We start from the raw sequence: 16,747 nt of genomic DNA, 5'->3' as shown, positions 1-16,747 counted from the left end.
TAAATATTTTATTCAGCTCTCACTATAAAAGTGAACCAGCACCTTATTGTATGGGACAAACCATGTTGCCCATCAGTAATAGACTTGACTGTATATGATCGAAACACCACTAAAATACTGAACCTTTCTAAAATACATCAGAAAAATAGAGAACACAAACAAGCACTATTCAAAGTTACAAAAAGTGTTATCACCGCCATGAATTTCTCTGTCTCTTCTCCTTATTCATGAAGTTTCAGGAAAGACTATAGTCAAACTCCCTTTTCAGGGCCATCCTGACTTCAAGTGTTTCAACTTCCCAGATGTAGGCTGCTTTAGCAGTGTTATAGTGCACGGGCTGGGGAAAGTTTACTAACAGCTTCCTGAAAATGAGATAAGATAAACCAGAAGAAGATTAGAACCTGGGATTAACTTCCTAAAGTGACATTTTCAGTAAGGCAGTGTGTGTGTGTGTGTGTATGTATGTATATATGTATGCCTTGTCACCAGTATGTTTGACTTTCCCACAAAATAATTTAGACAAAATACATGCTGAATAAAAATATACTTATTTAACACAGCTCATATACCAGTTTGTCTCTATACTTCTAAGAAGGTAAGAACCCATCTCCTTAAAAAAAAAAATCTAACCAGATGCTTTGATTGATTCTCTCTTTTTCTTTAAATCGACCTCACTTTGCATTGTATAAACAGTGTCAGGTTATGCCTCCAGGCTGAGAAATGGAACCATGCCCCTGAGTTTGTTGGGCTAATCTGGTATCAGTCTAATATATGTGTAGGTGGAATGCAGACAGCAGATACAAATCTGATATTGGAGTGATTCTTTAATACTTCTGTGAATGCCACCTTAGGCTGAGCATCTACTACATATGTAGGCTTTAAATATTTGGCCTGGGATGATTTCAATGCCACATCAATGAAAATATTTCTTTCTGCTTGCCTCTGGTTCTCTCTACTACACACTGACCTCCCCTCCCCCAAAAAAAAAGAAAAGCTGCTGTGATAGGTTGCTGGTTTATTATGCTGTGTATGGCTCAGCTGCTGGACAGTTGTATGCTTTTAAATGTATCACTGTGATAAGGTAGCTGTAATTCTGTCACAGTGGTATGAATCTGAGTTATGCATAGGGTCAGCATATGCTGACACCTGAAGAAATTTAAATATGGAACACTTACTAAACCTCACTTTCCCGGGAGACAAGGCTTGAGTGTTTTTGTTGGCATTGTTGCTGCTGTTTTTTTTTTTTTTTTTTTTTTCAAGGCAGACAGAAAAAGTCACCTGGATACAATTCAGTAACAAAATCTGGCATTTTGTATGTATTTGTGTTTCTGTGTGGGTGGTGTACATATGCAAAGGAGTACATATGGTGACCAGAGGTTGATCTTTTTCCATTGCTTTTCATGGTTTTGGATTTTTGTTTGTTTGACTGACTGATTTTGGTGGGTCTTTTTTTTTTTTTTTTTTTGGACAGGCCTCTACTATGCCTAAAACTAGTCAGCAAGCTCTGTCCCTGGCTTTTATGTGGCATTGGATTGCAGGGCTTCATGCTTATGTGCCAAACTCTTTACCTCCTAAACTCTCGCCTCACCCTTAGGAATCTGATTTTGTAAAAGTAGGGAGGTAACTTCTTGAAAACTAAATTTTATAATTCTCTTTTTAATGGTTTTGATGACCACTTTAAAGCATTTATTTACAATATTTTAAGAATTAAATTACAAAACTAATGAAACTTCAATATGTAAGCAAAATTCAGAAGATTCTGGAAATTGTTGGTCCCTAATCTTTCTTCTTTTCTAGCTAATTCAACCTAACCAACAACAACAACAAAAAAACCAAAAAACCATCAAACCTCTCCTTTGGTTGAATAGTGCTAAACTATTAGGGCTTTAAGAAAATACAATGCATATTACTACTGTTTGACTGAAATCACTACTCGATTTAATTAAAATAAATTCACTTGTTCTACCTTTAGATACATGAACATAATGTCTTCCATGAAAACATTTTTTAGCGCATAAACACAACATCACAGAATGTTGTGGATAGAAAGTAAGCGAAGTAGTTTGGGATGTGTATACACTCACGCCAAGGCATATTTATGATTATACAGTTTGAGGTAACAGCATAGCTTTAAAAGATGCTCAAATAATCCTATATTTCTCTTCTATTTTAGTTAAGTTTGCTTAAGAGTTGTTACTCCCTTTACTGATTATTTAATACCTAACTTAAGTACATGTGCTGGCTAATTTGGTCAACTTGACAGAAAGTTGAGTCACTGGGAAGAAAGAACCTCAACTGAGGAATTGCCTATCAGAATGGCATGTAGGCATGTCTATAGGACATTTTTTAAATTAGTGGTCAGTAGGAGGGAGGGCCCCACCCACTGCAGTTGGTTTCACCCCTGGATAGGTGGGTCTGGTTTGTATAAGAAAGCAAGCTGAGCAAGCCATGAAGAACAAGCCAGTAACAAGCTCTCCTCCATGTCCTCTACTTCAGTTCTTGTCTCTCCAGGTTCCTGGCCTGGCTTTCATCAATGATTGAATATGGCCAGAGAATTGTAAAGATGAAATAAACCCTCTCCTTCCCAAGTTGCCTTTGGTCAGTCTTTTACCATAACAATAGAAAGCAATCTTGGGAAGTATGTATGTTATTTTTCATTTGTACATGTTATTTAGATATTGCAAAGTATAAATGGAGTATACACACGACCTAGTGCAGCCCAAGATCTATGTGGAAAAGTACCTCGGTGAGAGACTTTCATTTAGTGAGCTTTGATGGATATCTGGAATGATGGCAGAGCTAGAACAGCTGCCTCAAGATTGATGGTGACAGTGAGAACTGCTGGAGAAACGGAAATTAACTGTGCAGAGTGTAGATATGCGTGCAGTTTTAGCAAGCATGAAAATATCACAGAAGACTGACTGACTGTTCTTTTAACTAACTTTCCTTACTAAGGTTAGAGAAAGAATGCATGCATATAAAAATACAGTGCAAAGCTTAACTAATCCTCTGAGTGGTGGTAAGAAGAGTGAATCTAATTTTTGTAGGATGAAATATTTTTATGAGACTATGTTTTTAAATGGTGGGGAATAATCAGAAGAAGGTTTAGATAAATATTCATCTGAAGATCATTTTGCATTAAATGAATCTACTGCAGAAATAAAAAGTGGTCTTTTGTTGACTATTTTTTTTTAATCTTCTCAAAGCCGTAACTAAGCTCAACAAAAGAGGATTGTAGATACTGATAATAATGGAAGAGAATGTTCCAGGAACTACCTGCCTCTTAAACCCAGTGGGAAATAGTGATGAGTTCCAGAGAAAGGGCCACAGCAATCACAGATATGTGCTTACTACTGCATATCCACATGGAAACTGAACAAATATGTGACATATTTAGGTATTTTATCTAACACACACTCAGTTCCAACAATATCCTTTTTAAAGATTTAGTTTTAAGAGGCATAGCTGTTCTTTTTTTCATTAATTAATTCATTTAATTTACATCCCAATTGGAGCTTCCCATCCCTTTTATCTATGCTTCAGATGAAATATTTTGTAAGACTTTTCCTGTATGTGTTGTCTGCGGAACATGACTTGAACTAATGTAATAAGAAGAATGATTTTGTGCATTTTCAAAAATGGACATATTCTAATTTTATCTTTGAGGCCTACTAACATCAAGAAAGTTTAAAGGTAATGCTTCTTTTATATAACCATTGAACCAAACATCATATTAGTATGTAAGCAAGGCTTACAGCTTAGCAGAATTTCACTTCTAGCTGTGTTTCTTTTCTTTTCTTTCTTTCTGATAGGCAGAACTATATTGGAATGTCAAGGATTATGTTCCAATGGGGTCAACCCACACCTATTATGCACCTGCAAAATATGAAACCTAGGTATTTCCAAACATTTTTGGACTGACTACAGACTCCTGTGCACGTTAGGCAAGCACTTCACCACAGTTATAGTCTAGCACTCATATTCAATTTATTGTGTAGATCAAAATGTCTGCATGATCAATGGAAATTTCACCTTCTTAAGGATTTTAAGGTTGATGAAAAAATAACTATACTTTAATAGGAAGTATTCTAATGACTCATTAATGTCATTGTAGTCTATTTCAATCTCATGCTTTACTCACTTTTTAGGAGTGCGAAGATCAAGATACATTTCTTGGATGTCAATTTGAATTTCAGAAGGATTTGTATCGGGTAGTTTAATTTTCACCTGAGATAACATGAGAAAATACTGTCATTTTGACCAGCAGTTACTTTTAAAAGCACTAGGATATATGAGGAATTCTATGTGATTTTCTTTTATGAATTTTAAGAAACAAGTTATTACCTCCATTTCTCTTGTGGAGAGACAGAGAAGTTTAGTCAGTGGATAAAGGGTAGCCATCAGTAGTGTGACTAAACTGACTCAGCACTACAATTGGTAGGGACCTTTGACCACCTTCATATATATATATGTTTCATTTAAGTGCAGGTTGATGATGCCAATTTGTAATAAAAATACCAATACCACATTTCCTAGGGAAGTATTGACATCCAGAAAAGTTAAATTAACAAAAGAAAAATAATAATATAACCTCCACCTCCCAGGAAGGACTACCTACTAGTTTAGCATACTTCATATACAAATGTCTCATCACAGTTACCATAAGGCCCAGAAGAAGTTCCACTTTTGGTAATATGTCCAAGGAACCCAAGGCCAATTGTGGCTATGTATTGAGTTTGAGAAAGGCCTGGGCTACATGAGACCTTGCCTAAAAACAATAGCAGTGATAAAAAAAAAAGAAAAGAAAAGTAGAGAAAAGAAAAAAAAACATACTCAAAAATTTGTGCATCGTTTTTCATCATAGTCCAAAGGTATAAAGAGTCAAAATATGTATCAACTGATACATGGACAAAGTAACACTTACACACAGAATATTCCACTGGAGAAAAGAACAAAGTTTATTATTTTTTAAAGATTTGTAGGCATGTTTTGTCTGCATGTTTGTCTGTGCACCACATGTATACTTAGTGTGTGGAGGTCAGAAGAAGGCATTGAAACTCCTGTGACTGGATTTACAGGAAATTGTTAGCTACCATGTGGGTGTTAGGAATAAAATCCATGCCCTCTGCTAGAGCCACTCGTACTCCATCCTGCTGAGTCATTTCTCTAGCAAAGAGCATTGTTTGATAAATCCTGAAAACATTGTACTAAAGGAAAGAAGCCAAACATTAAAAGGTGCATTTTGTAGGAATCTATTTATATGCCATGTTCAGAACAAGTCAATGGAGGGACAAAAAGTAGACTGGAGTTGTATAGGGGCTGGGGAATGGAGAAGAGTGCTGTCTGCTTAATGTGTATGAGATTTCCTCTTAGGTATATGAAAATAATTAGGAATTAGATACTAACAATGGTTACACTGCACTATGAATACACCAAATGTCACCAATGATAAATGTATATTTTACCACAAAACTGCTCTTCTATAATTTACATCTGTCTTAAGGTTTTATTGCTGTTATAAAACGCTATGACCATAAACAACTTGAGGAAGAACAGGTTTATTTCAGCTTAAAGTTTGTAGTTCATTATCCTCCAGGATAGGAAACTGGAGGCATGAACTGGTGCAGAAGCCATAGAGGAAGGCTGCTGTTACTGGCTTGGTCACCATGGCGTGCTATTCTTATCTACCCCAGGAACACCTGCCCAAGAATGTCATCATCCATAGTGAGCTGGGCCCTCCTACATCAATCAAAAATTTAAAAAATGGACAGCAGGCCACAGAGGAAGACAATGCAGCCAGTCCTGATGAGACCTGATAGACTAGGGTCAGATGGAAGGGAAGGGGAACCTCCCTTATCAGTGGACTTGGGGAGGGGCATAGGGGGAGAAGAGAGAGTGACAGCAGAATTGGGAGGGGACAAGAGAAGGGGATACAGCAGGAATACAAAGTGAATAATTTTTAGGTAATTTATTTTTATTAGTTATACTTTATTCAGTTTGTATCCCAGCTGTAGTCCCCTTCCTCATCCCCTCTCAATCAAACCTTCCTTTCATCTCCTCCCATGTCCTTCCCCAAGACCACTGATAGGGGAGGTCCTCCTCCCCTTCCATCTGAACCTAGCCTATCAGGTCTCATCAGGACTGGCTGCATTGTCGTCCTCTGTGGCCTGGTAAGGCTGCTCCTCCCTTCATGAAGAGGTGATCAAAGAACAGGCCACTGAGTTCATGTCAGAGACAGTCCCTGTTCCCCTTACTAGGGAAACCCACTTGAACACTGAGCTGCCATGGGCTACATCTGTGCAGGGGTTCTGGGTTATCTCCATGCATGGTCCTTGGTTGGAGTATAAGTCAAAGAAAAGCCCCCTGGGCCCAGATTTTTTGGTTTTGTTGTTCTCCTTGTGGAACTCCTGACCCCTCCAGGTTTTTCTATCTCCCCCTTCTTTCATAAGATTACCTGCACTCTGCCCAAAGTTTGGCTATGAGTCTCAGCATCTGCTTTGATACCTTGCTGGGTAGAGTCTTTCAACGGCCCTCTGTGGTAGACTCCTGTCCTGTTCCCTGTTTTCTCCCTCTTCAAATGTCCATCCCATTTGCCTTTCTGCATGAGAATTGATCATCTTACCCAGGGTCCTCCTTCTTGCTTAGTTTCCTTAGGTGTACAGATTTTTGTGTGATTATCCTATATTATATGTCTAATATCCACTTATACGTGAGTATATACCATGTGTGTATTTCTGCTTCTGGGATACCTCACTCACAATGATCTTTTCTAGTTCCCACCATTTGCCTACAAAGAAGAAAAAGTGGGGAAGTGACTTGAACTCATTGGCACAGGAAACAACTTCCTGAACAGAACACCAACAGCACAGGCTTTAAGATCAACAATCAATAAATGGGACCTCATGAATCTGAAAATTTCTGTAATGCAAAGGACACTGTCATCAGAACAAAACAACAGCCTACAGATTGGGGAAGAATCTTTACCAACCCCAAATCTGACAGAGAGCTACTATTCAGAATATATAAAGAACCCAAGAAATTAAACATCAACAAGTCAAGTAACCCAATTAAAAAATAGGGTACAGAGCTAAACTGAGAATTCTCAACAGAGGACTATTAAATGGCAGAGAAACACTTAATTAAATGTTCAGTATCCTTAGTCATCAGGGCAATGCAAATCAAAATGACACTGAGATTTCACCTTACACCCATCACCACGGCTAAGATAAAAAACACAAGTGATAGCACATACTGGAGAGGATGTGGAGAAAGGGGAACCCTCCTTCCTTGCTGTTGGGAAAGTGAACTTGTACAACCTTTTTGGAAATCAATTTGGTGCTTTCTCAAACATTTAGGAATAGTGCTTCCTCAAGATCCAGCTATACGACTCCTAAGCATATATCCAAAATATGCTCAAGTATACAAGGACATTTGCTCAACCATGTTCGTAGCAGCTTTATTTGTAATAGCCAGAATCTGGAAACAACCCTCAGTTGCGGAATGGATACAGAAATTGTGGTACATTTACATAATGGAATACTACTCAGCAATTATAAACAAGGAAATCATGAAATTTCCAGGCAAAAGTGAATAAATTGTAATAAATAAAAACATTTAAAAAAACTACAAAAAATGCACAGCAGGCTTGCTCAAGGGCCAACTGGGTGGGAACATTTTATCAACTGAGGCTACCTCTTCAAAAACGACTCTAGCTTGTGTCAAGGTGACATAAACTAGCCAGAAGAACATCTATTCTTTTTGTGATGAGAGTTGACATGAACTGTGTTATACATGCATAACTGTGTGAGGACATACAATTTCTGTAAACGAAGGGGTAAAAGAATGGAATCCAAAGTTTAGGTAAATTATGAAGCCTTTTCTAAGATAAGCTAGGTGACCTGACATTTTAGTTATTTAGAGAGTCCAGTATGCTTTAGGGGACATGCACATGAAATAATGTGACATACTGGAATTTCCTCCTAAAATGCTCAACACATACAATGGTGTTTCCATAGTGTGAGATGTGTGGATCAATACATGCTTCTGAATTATATGTTCTTTATTAAATTTGTATTTAAGTATTCTGATAAATGACAGCCTAGAGGTGCCAGCATTTAAGTACTTCTTATGGTTAACTTTTTACTCAAACAATTATTTTCTAAAATACATTTTAGAAATCAAATCTACCTAATAAATGCCTTAGTGAAACAAATAACACATTTTTCACAGAAACAGTTATAGGCACTCTGACTCAAAATGAATGATCATTAGATTGGACGAAAGTCCCACTTTTACGGAAATAACTTTTCAGTCAGATAGTTAATTTGAGATACCCTTGTATGACTCATATCCGCCAAATGGATCAAGGGATAGAATTATTCGTTTCTTAACTTTGAAATATTTAGATCTTTAACAGTAAAATAGTATTTCATACAGGTTGAAAGGATAATTGTGGAAGGAAAGTATGATGATATATGTGAAATTTAGATAGAATTCCTAGGCAGAACTTCAAAGTGGTTATTATCTTGGTTCCAGTGAGAGATAATTCAAAGAAACAGCTCACTAATTTTTCCTCTTAAGAAAATTAAAAGTGTCTGCTACAATATTTCAAAAAAGGGACAAGAGAAAAGACAGATTAGGTGGGATGGAGCACAGCAATATTTCACAAGATAAAGATTCCATGGGGATATTAACAGAAACTCCCCTCCCAAAAACTGGAAGGACTTGTACTTGTCACATGGATCAAGGGATACAGCTGTTTCTTTACTATGAACTGCTTAGATCTTTAAAAGTAAAACACACACACACACACACACACACACACACAAACCTCTTGTAATCTTAGCAGAAAACCCCTCCTGAACCATGAGCCAGACTTGTTAATAATTGGTATTGTCAATGAAACCTTGGAGAATAGTTGACTTCTGATTGTGCAAAAGGCTTAACTTGTTAAAAATTGCCAAGTATGGGATACCACTGAGAAAACAAAGGAATTTAGGTTCTTTTACACAGCTCACAAACTGAATTCATTTAGAAATGACTGCACAAACAAGATCTGAACAATGACATTAACAATAAACATTATAATGCTAAAGGGGGAAAATCCTAAAGGCTAATAAACCCTACACAAGGAAATGCAAGCAAATGACTGCTGAGAGGAGAGAATCAGGCTCTATTAGGCTTGAGCCTGATTAGTTTCCCAATACAAAATAATCATCCCTAAAGTCATATGCATTCAAACATCAAAAATGTACTCAGCAGGTTGTATTTATATATATTTGTACATATACATTAAATGATAATAATAATAATAATAATAACAGGCTAACAGCTTGAGGTGGGACATAGGAAGGATTAGAGGCAAAAAGGGATGTGGAAATTGATGACATTCATTCCAATTAAGACATATTTAAAAAAGAATAATTTTAGAATATTTTATATGTAACTTGGCTTACTCTAACCTATTTACTGGCATTTTAGTAAAACAATATATACAGATGATTTTGTGTTGCTATTTTAAAAACTATTCTAAATTAATTCATAGGCTATAGATATCATAAAATACTTCTATTTTCAGAAGTATGAACACTATTCCTGATACGTTTGATTCTTTAAAAAGTAAAATTGAGTTTCACTATAAAACAACATAACATCAGGAAATTGTGATTAGAGAGACTTGGGTAGGCTTTATTTTGAATCACTTGAACAATTTAACTTCCCATTGTTGAGCTATGGAAACCTTTTTTTCCACAGTAGTTTATTAAACAAAACAAAACCTTCTGTAGAAAATGAAAATACAAAAATAATGGATCTTTACCTTGAATTTACATAAATATTAATCTCTAAAGAATAATAATTATATAGAAACATATATTCTCTAAAACTAGGGAACAAAATCAATAATGCATAGTTTTAATTAATATAAGTTTTCTATAATGTCATTATCTTTTTAAACATTCCAGTACTACATTGCTACACATTTCTTCTGTTTTTAAAATATGTTCCAGAAATATGACACCTCTCCTATCACAGGAGTCAAGAGTAAGTTCAAATCCAGATGTGGGGAGATAGCCAGTAACCCCAGCAGTTGGAAGACAGGCAGGAGGATTGGGAGTTCAAGACCAGAGTATGGAACATAGTGAGACACTGCTTACAAAACCAAAAAGCAAGCTCAGCTCATTCACAAACTTCCATAATTCCACAGGCACCCAACTTTCCCATAAATAGTCAGTGGCTCCACTATCTACCTCAATACAACCCAAAGTAAAGCCATTATGCTTCTATCTCCATTTTCTCACAACAATAAGAAGCCTTATTTTTTGTAACCTAATAATTACCATATGGCCACTCATATCTCTCCCACTACTGTTTCCTACACTCATGGATTCACCAATATCTTCTGTTAGGTCCACTGGATCACACAGTGCCTCATTTCTCCTTCATTTCTTACCTTTTTGAATGTTCTCTTCATTTTCTGTCTAAATAAAATCTGTACCTCTACTGAGGGCACTGTTTTCCCCACAGTCTTCAGTTGGTTCCATATTTATATCACTGCCTGCCCCTCTCCTTCATTAAAAAAATGTCAGGTCCTACATCATATGAAGTAACAAAAGCCAGACACAAACACAAAAATGCTGTGTGATCTCTCTTACATGTACACCTTTTAAAATGCAGAAAGAGACAGACAGACACACACACACAGAAAGAGAGAGAGAGAGAGAGAGAGAGAGAGAGAGAGAGAGAGAGATTTTGAGAGGAGTGGTTCCCAGAGATGGAAGAATATAAGATCCAGGAAAAACGAGTTCAAAACTTCAATAGCATAAGATGAATAAATCTAAATATTTGAAGTACAGCATGAAGACTATAATAATAAAATTTTTCTAAGACTCAACTTAGGTACCCTTAACACATACACACACACACACACACACACACACACACACACACACACCCCAAAGATAACATATAGAGTTATTTATGTATATATATTTAATATTTAATATTATATATAAATATATATTGAAATGACTATAGTAATTAATTCATTATGTATATGGATAACAAACCATCTTGCATATCTTAAACATATGAAATTAAAATTTCCATACCTTTACTCTATAATGCCCATTACTGTTTGTCTTCAAATCATCTACCAATTTCCAGGGTGGCCCTGATTTTACTGAGAATAGTTTCCTATTTTCTATAATATTTCTAATATCACTTCCTGTCTTAAACTGCAGTGGTTCAATGGTTCAAATGTTTACTCAGATGGATTCTTCTAACACTAAAATTTTACTTCTTCATCTCCTTTAAGTCTTTGCTTAAAAAGTGCATGCTCAGAGGCCTTTACCGACTATACTACAACTAGTCTAAGGAAATATTCATCAATTGTTATTGTGTGCATATATATGTATATACATACATTCCTAAATGTAACCTGTTTAGTCCATACAATGTTACAACAGGGTCCACTGTTGGCAATGGACAACATATTGGTGTGCCCTTTCCTGGAGAGGACCACTTCTCCTACTCCCAGCTTTGTTCCACTGCCTGTAGTTCTTTATGTAGGTTTGCAGCCTTGTGGGCTTGTCCCCACCTAGTTTGGCATGTTCATTGGTGTTATCCTTGTTCAGCTCAATTGGGTGGTTATGTTGGTGAGAATTTATGAATACAGCTTTTGATGTTACTGGGAGACACTATCTCACAGGAAACTCCTTAATCCACTGGCTCTTATAGTCTTTCCACCCCATCTTTCAGAGAGTGTTGGGGGAGGTATTTGGGAAGGTTTGGAAGGAGGAAAGGGAAGTAACTAAATTGTAAATTAAATTGTAACTAAATTACAATCTCAAAAATAAACAGAAAAGGAGATACTCATAAGAAATGTGTTCATTATTTACTACTATTCCATAATATAGATCTGGAGGTATTAATTAATACAACAAACAATAAAAAATTATTGAAAAGTAGGAAATAAACTTAGTTTGTGAGAAACAAATATTCCAGGTAGAATGAAAAAACTTGGCATACTGAAGGATTAGAACCACATGGCTAGAATAAGTAGAAAATAATGAGCAAGGAAGAAAATGCAACATGAGATAAAACTAAAAGATAGTAAGACTGAGATCACATAGGACCTCACAGATCAGGATAAAGGAATTTGGATTTTATTCTAACTGCAATAAGAAGGCATTTAGGGGCCTATGTTAAAAAAAAGTCTGATCTAATTTTGTATATTTGTTTGCTATCTTTTATTAGAAAACAGTCTTATTATATAGTCGAGCCCAGCCTCAAATTTACTATGTAACCTCTGCTGACTTCAAACTCACCATTCTCCCAATTCATCCTACGAAGTGCTGGGGCTGTTTTCTTTATAAAGATCTCTTACACTGTCTCAAAAGTTGAGAAACACAGAGATGAATCAGAGGAGATCAAAATGGACCAGGCAAGAATTGGAGGTAATTTGGAACATAAAATCAATTGCTGTGGTAATTAAAGCTAGAGGGCTTTAAATATGTTTTGAAAGTATAACAAATAAGACTTGCTGAAATACTAGGAAATACAAGGAAAAGAGGAATGAGAGCTGAGTTAGGGTTTTAGCTTGAGCCTGCTATGTTTGGCAAATGCTTATCTCTTTGCTATATGATCCCTAGTAAATAATATTGCCATGAGAAAGTTGAATGAGAAAGATGTCAAAGAAAACAATTATGAGTCCTTTTATGGACATGTTGGGTTTCTGTCACCTACTAAAAAAGTGGGAAGTAAGCCAAGGGACTAAACCAAAAGAAAACAGATAGAGGGAAAAGGACATAGGTCAAAGCTCAAGGGAACTGCAAACAGTGATATGGGAGCAAAGGAAAGGAGGATTGTACAATGTGGGAAGAAACTAGGAGTTAGGTCATCAAAAAAGAGAAAAACTGTTTCAAAGAGGAAAAAGTCAGCAGAGAGGAATTGTGCTGAGTGGTCGGTCACATTATATCTCCAAATTCTCTCCCACTGATCTTTTTTTTTTTTTTTTTTTTTTTTTTTTAGGCAGAGTTTCATGAGTATGTGGATCAGGCTGGCCTCAGACTTGGGGTGATCCTTCATTTTTCTGAGTGGTGAGTCTCTTGTCTCTGGAGTGCTGGAATTACAAGCATGCACTACCACACCCAAACAAACTGTCCTTTTCTAATCAGTAGAAGGAAGCAATTTTGATGTTTGTGTGGAAAAATTCTTTAGTTTTCAAGATTATCCTTTGTGGTTGCAAAGGACGGAACTTGGGCCTGGAATGGTCTCAGCAACTACTATACATCTGAGCTGAGTATACACACTCAAGATTAACCCTCTTAAGGCAGGAGTTAATGATCTCTGGCCTCTGAGTACAAAATGATAATACCCTGTAATAGCAAATGAAAATGCATCTATACATCCCTCAACATTCTTTTTAAATTTTTTTCTTTATTATTACAATTAATTCAATTTGTATCTTGGCTGTAGCCCCTCCCTCATCTCCTCCCAGTCACTATCCCTCTTCCCTCCCATGTTCCTCTCCTAGTCCACTGATAGGGGAGGTCCTCCTCCTCTACTATATGACCCTAGCCTGTCAGGTCTCATCAGGACTGGCTGCATTATCTTCCTCTGTGACCTAGTAGGGCCACCTTGCCAGTGGGAAGTGATCAAAGAGCAGACAACTGAGTTCATGTCAAAAACAGCCCCTATACCCCTTACTAGGGAAACCACATGGAAACTAAGCTGTCCTTGGGCTACATCTGAGCAGGGGGTCTAGGTTCTCTCCATGCATGGTCCATGGTTGATTCATCAGTCTCTTCAGGAGCCCCTGAGCCCAGACTTTTTGGCTCTATTGGTCTCCTTGTGGAGCTCCTGTCCCCTCCAGGTCTCCCCCTTCTTCCATAAGATTCCCTGCATTGTGCCCAAAGTTTGGCTAAGAATCTCAGCATCTGCTTCAATACCCTGATGGGTAGAGTCTTTCAGAGGCCTCTGTGGAAGGCTCCTGTCCTGCTCCCTGTCTTCTCCTATTTCTGATACTAGACATTCTTTAAGGTATTAAACTAGGACTACTTTTTAGTGTTTATTAGATCTTGTGACACACAATAAAAAAAATGAAGGTTAATACCGAGATAGATATTTGTCATCGCTTTAAAGCATACTAAGAACAACCCTTTTGTAGAATGTTTCCAAAGTTTCATGTAGCCCTCCATCTCCCATCTTTTATACTAAACTTCCTTAAATAAGAGTTATATGTTAGTGTCTTTCTCACTTCCTTGATTTGCTCAATCTGCCATTATTCATGACACTGAAGCTGCTGTCTTCCAAAGACCAACACCTGTTTTATTTTTTGAGACACATCCATTAGTCCTGTATTTACATAATTTCTATACTGTCCTCTCCACCTCCAATTCTTCCTATCTCCCCATTCCCTCTCAAATTTATGAACTCTTCTTTATTTTTGTTTCAAACAAACACACAACACATACATGTGTGTATGCTTGTAAATATAGTCTGCTGAGTCCACTTATTATTGCTCATATGTATATATGTTTAGGGCTGACAACTTCCTTATTTTTATTAATTTTTCCATATAATATATTTTAATAATATTCTTTCCCCTATCCCAAATCCTCTCAGATCCTTACCACCTACCTACCTACCAACTTCATGGGCTTCACTGCTCTATCTCTCTAAAACAAAACCCAAAAGCAAAAAGCAAAACAGACAAAATACCCTACTAAGACAAAAAATACAAATGCCAGAGACTAGATAGGTAATAGGCTCCTAGGAGAAAGGCTACTACTATTATTGTGCTTAAAGCATTGCTTTTCAACCTTCCTAATGATGTGATCCTTTAATACAGTTCCTTATGTTGCGGAGGCCTCCAACTGTAAAATTATTTTTTTTGTTTTACTTAATTAATTAATTTACATCCTGATTGTTGCCTTTCCCTCCTCTCCTATTGATTCCACCCTCCTTCTGTATTCCCCTCCCCCTTCCCCTGTTCTTCAGAGAAGGGGAAGTCCCCTCCCACCAATCTACCTCAGATCATCAAGTTGCAGCAGAACTGAATGCATACTCTTCCCCTGTGGCCTGGTGAGGCAGCTTTGCCAGGGGCAAGAGATCAAAAAGCAAGGAACAGAGTCTATGTCAAAGACAGACTCTGCTCCCCTTACTAGGACACCAACATGAAGCCTGTACTGAAGTTACATCTGTATATGGGGCCTAGGTCAGTCTATGCACAGTCCTTAGTTGGTGCTTTAGTCTCTACAAGCCCCCTTGGGTCCTGGTTAGTTGGCTCTGTTGGTCTTCTTGTGGAGCTCCTGTCAATTCCAGATCCTTCTGTCTTTCCCCCCACTTTTCCACAAGACTCCCTATGCTTTGTCCAACGTTTGGCTATGAGTCTCGGCATCTGTTTAGATCCACTGCTAGGTGGAGCCTCTCAGAAGAGAGTTGTGGTAGGCTCCCATCTGCAAGCATAGCAGAGTATCATTAACGGTGTCAGATGTTGGCTCTCTTTTATGGGAGTGGGTCTCAGGTTGGGCCAGGCATTGGTTAGACATTCCCTCAATCTCTGCTTCATCTTTATCCCTGCACATCTTATAGGGAGAATAAATTTCACATCTAACTATGTTCTTTTGGGTGGCTTGGTGTTCCCCTCCCTCCACTATGAGTGTTGTCTAGTTAGAGGGTATCATCTTCCGTCTCCATGAACCAGAGGAGGGTGGAAATAAGACCCGAGTGGAGCTGAGGTGGGAGAACAGAAGGTCTGCAGAGAGAAGAGAAGCCATCAGCTAAGGTATCTTGTGACAAGCTGGAGACCTAAGACAGGGTAGGCTTCTGGAAGGATATGGGGATAACTCTAGCTGATACTCATAAAATTATTTTTGTTGCTACTTCATAACTGTACTTTTGCTACTGTTATGAATAATAATGTAAATATCTATATGCAGGATATCTAATAAGAGATCCCAAAAGGGGTCAAGACCCACAGGTTGGTAACGACTGTGCACATAGCAATTAAATAACTCCTAAAGACATATTCATAGATTAGTTCATTGCTCAACCATCCTCAGAGAATCTTCTTCTTGCAGTAGATGGTAATTAACACAGATACCCACAACTGGAAGCTATACAGAGCTATTCTGAAGCACTTAGTCTTAAACGAGACATCTTTATCAAACTCAAGGCTCAGGGATCTATGTGAAAGAGGAGGCAGAAAGATTGTTAGAGCCAGATTGGTAGATGTAATCAGTGTCCTCCAGGCACAAAAGAGGCCATCACGTATGAACTCACAGAGACTGTAACAGCACATCTGAGGCGATGCACGTATGCATTCACAGAAAATGTAAAAGCACACACAAGACCTACATAGGTTCAAAAACCACAAAATCCTAGCATGGAGATGGAAAGAGGTCACAAAGTTCCACCCTTAACCAGAAGGCTACTTGCAATTGGTACCAGCTAGCAAAGAAAAAAAAAATCTGTTTTCTCCAATAGAGTGTCACTTGGTATATCAACCACACTTCCAAGGCAGGTCAAATCCCAAGAAGTAGTTGGCCAACACAAAATAGACTCCTGCTTTTTGTGAGCTTTTCATTTTGTTTTTGTTTGGCTGACCACTTCTTATCTGACAAATCTAATGTTGCTCCCTGCAATTCTGAGTACCCTTCTTGATCCTTCCCCTTTTGTTTCCTTTAAAGTTATTTTAACTTCTTTACCAAAAATGTATGTATTGGACTGAGGAGATGGGTCACTT

General features: G+C 37.4%; 1 protein-coding gene across 1 annotated transcript in view; it reads right to left on the bottom strand.

Moving 5' to 3' along the window:
- Positions 1–201: 201 nt before the first annotated feature.
- Positions 202–16,747, bottom strand: part of Dnaaf6 (dynein axonemal assembly factor 6) — a 54,605-nt gene continuing 38,059 nt past the window's right edge. Inside the window, exons 6-7 of the mRNA XM_021663210.2 lie at positions 4,142–4,227; positions 202–362 (exon numbers count right to left, since the gene is read on the bottom strand). Coding sequence (XP_021518885.2) covers positions 236–362; positions 4,142–4,227 — 213 coding nt within the window. The 3' untranslated portion in view covers positions 202–235. The remainder of the gene's footprint in view (positions 363–4,141; positions 4,228–16,747) is intronic.

Source organism: Meriones unguiculatus, chromosome X (genome assembly GCF_030254825.1).
Source record: "Meriones unguiculatus strain TT.TT164.6M chromosome X, Bangor_MerUng_6.1, whole genome shotgun sequence".
Taxonomy (NCBI): domain Eukaryota; kingdom Metazoa; phylum Chordata; class Mammalia; order Rodentia; family Muridae; genus Meriones; species Meriones unguiculatus.
This window is presented reverse-complemented; position numbering and strand designations above follow the sequence as displayed.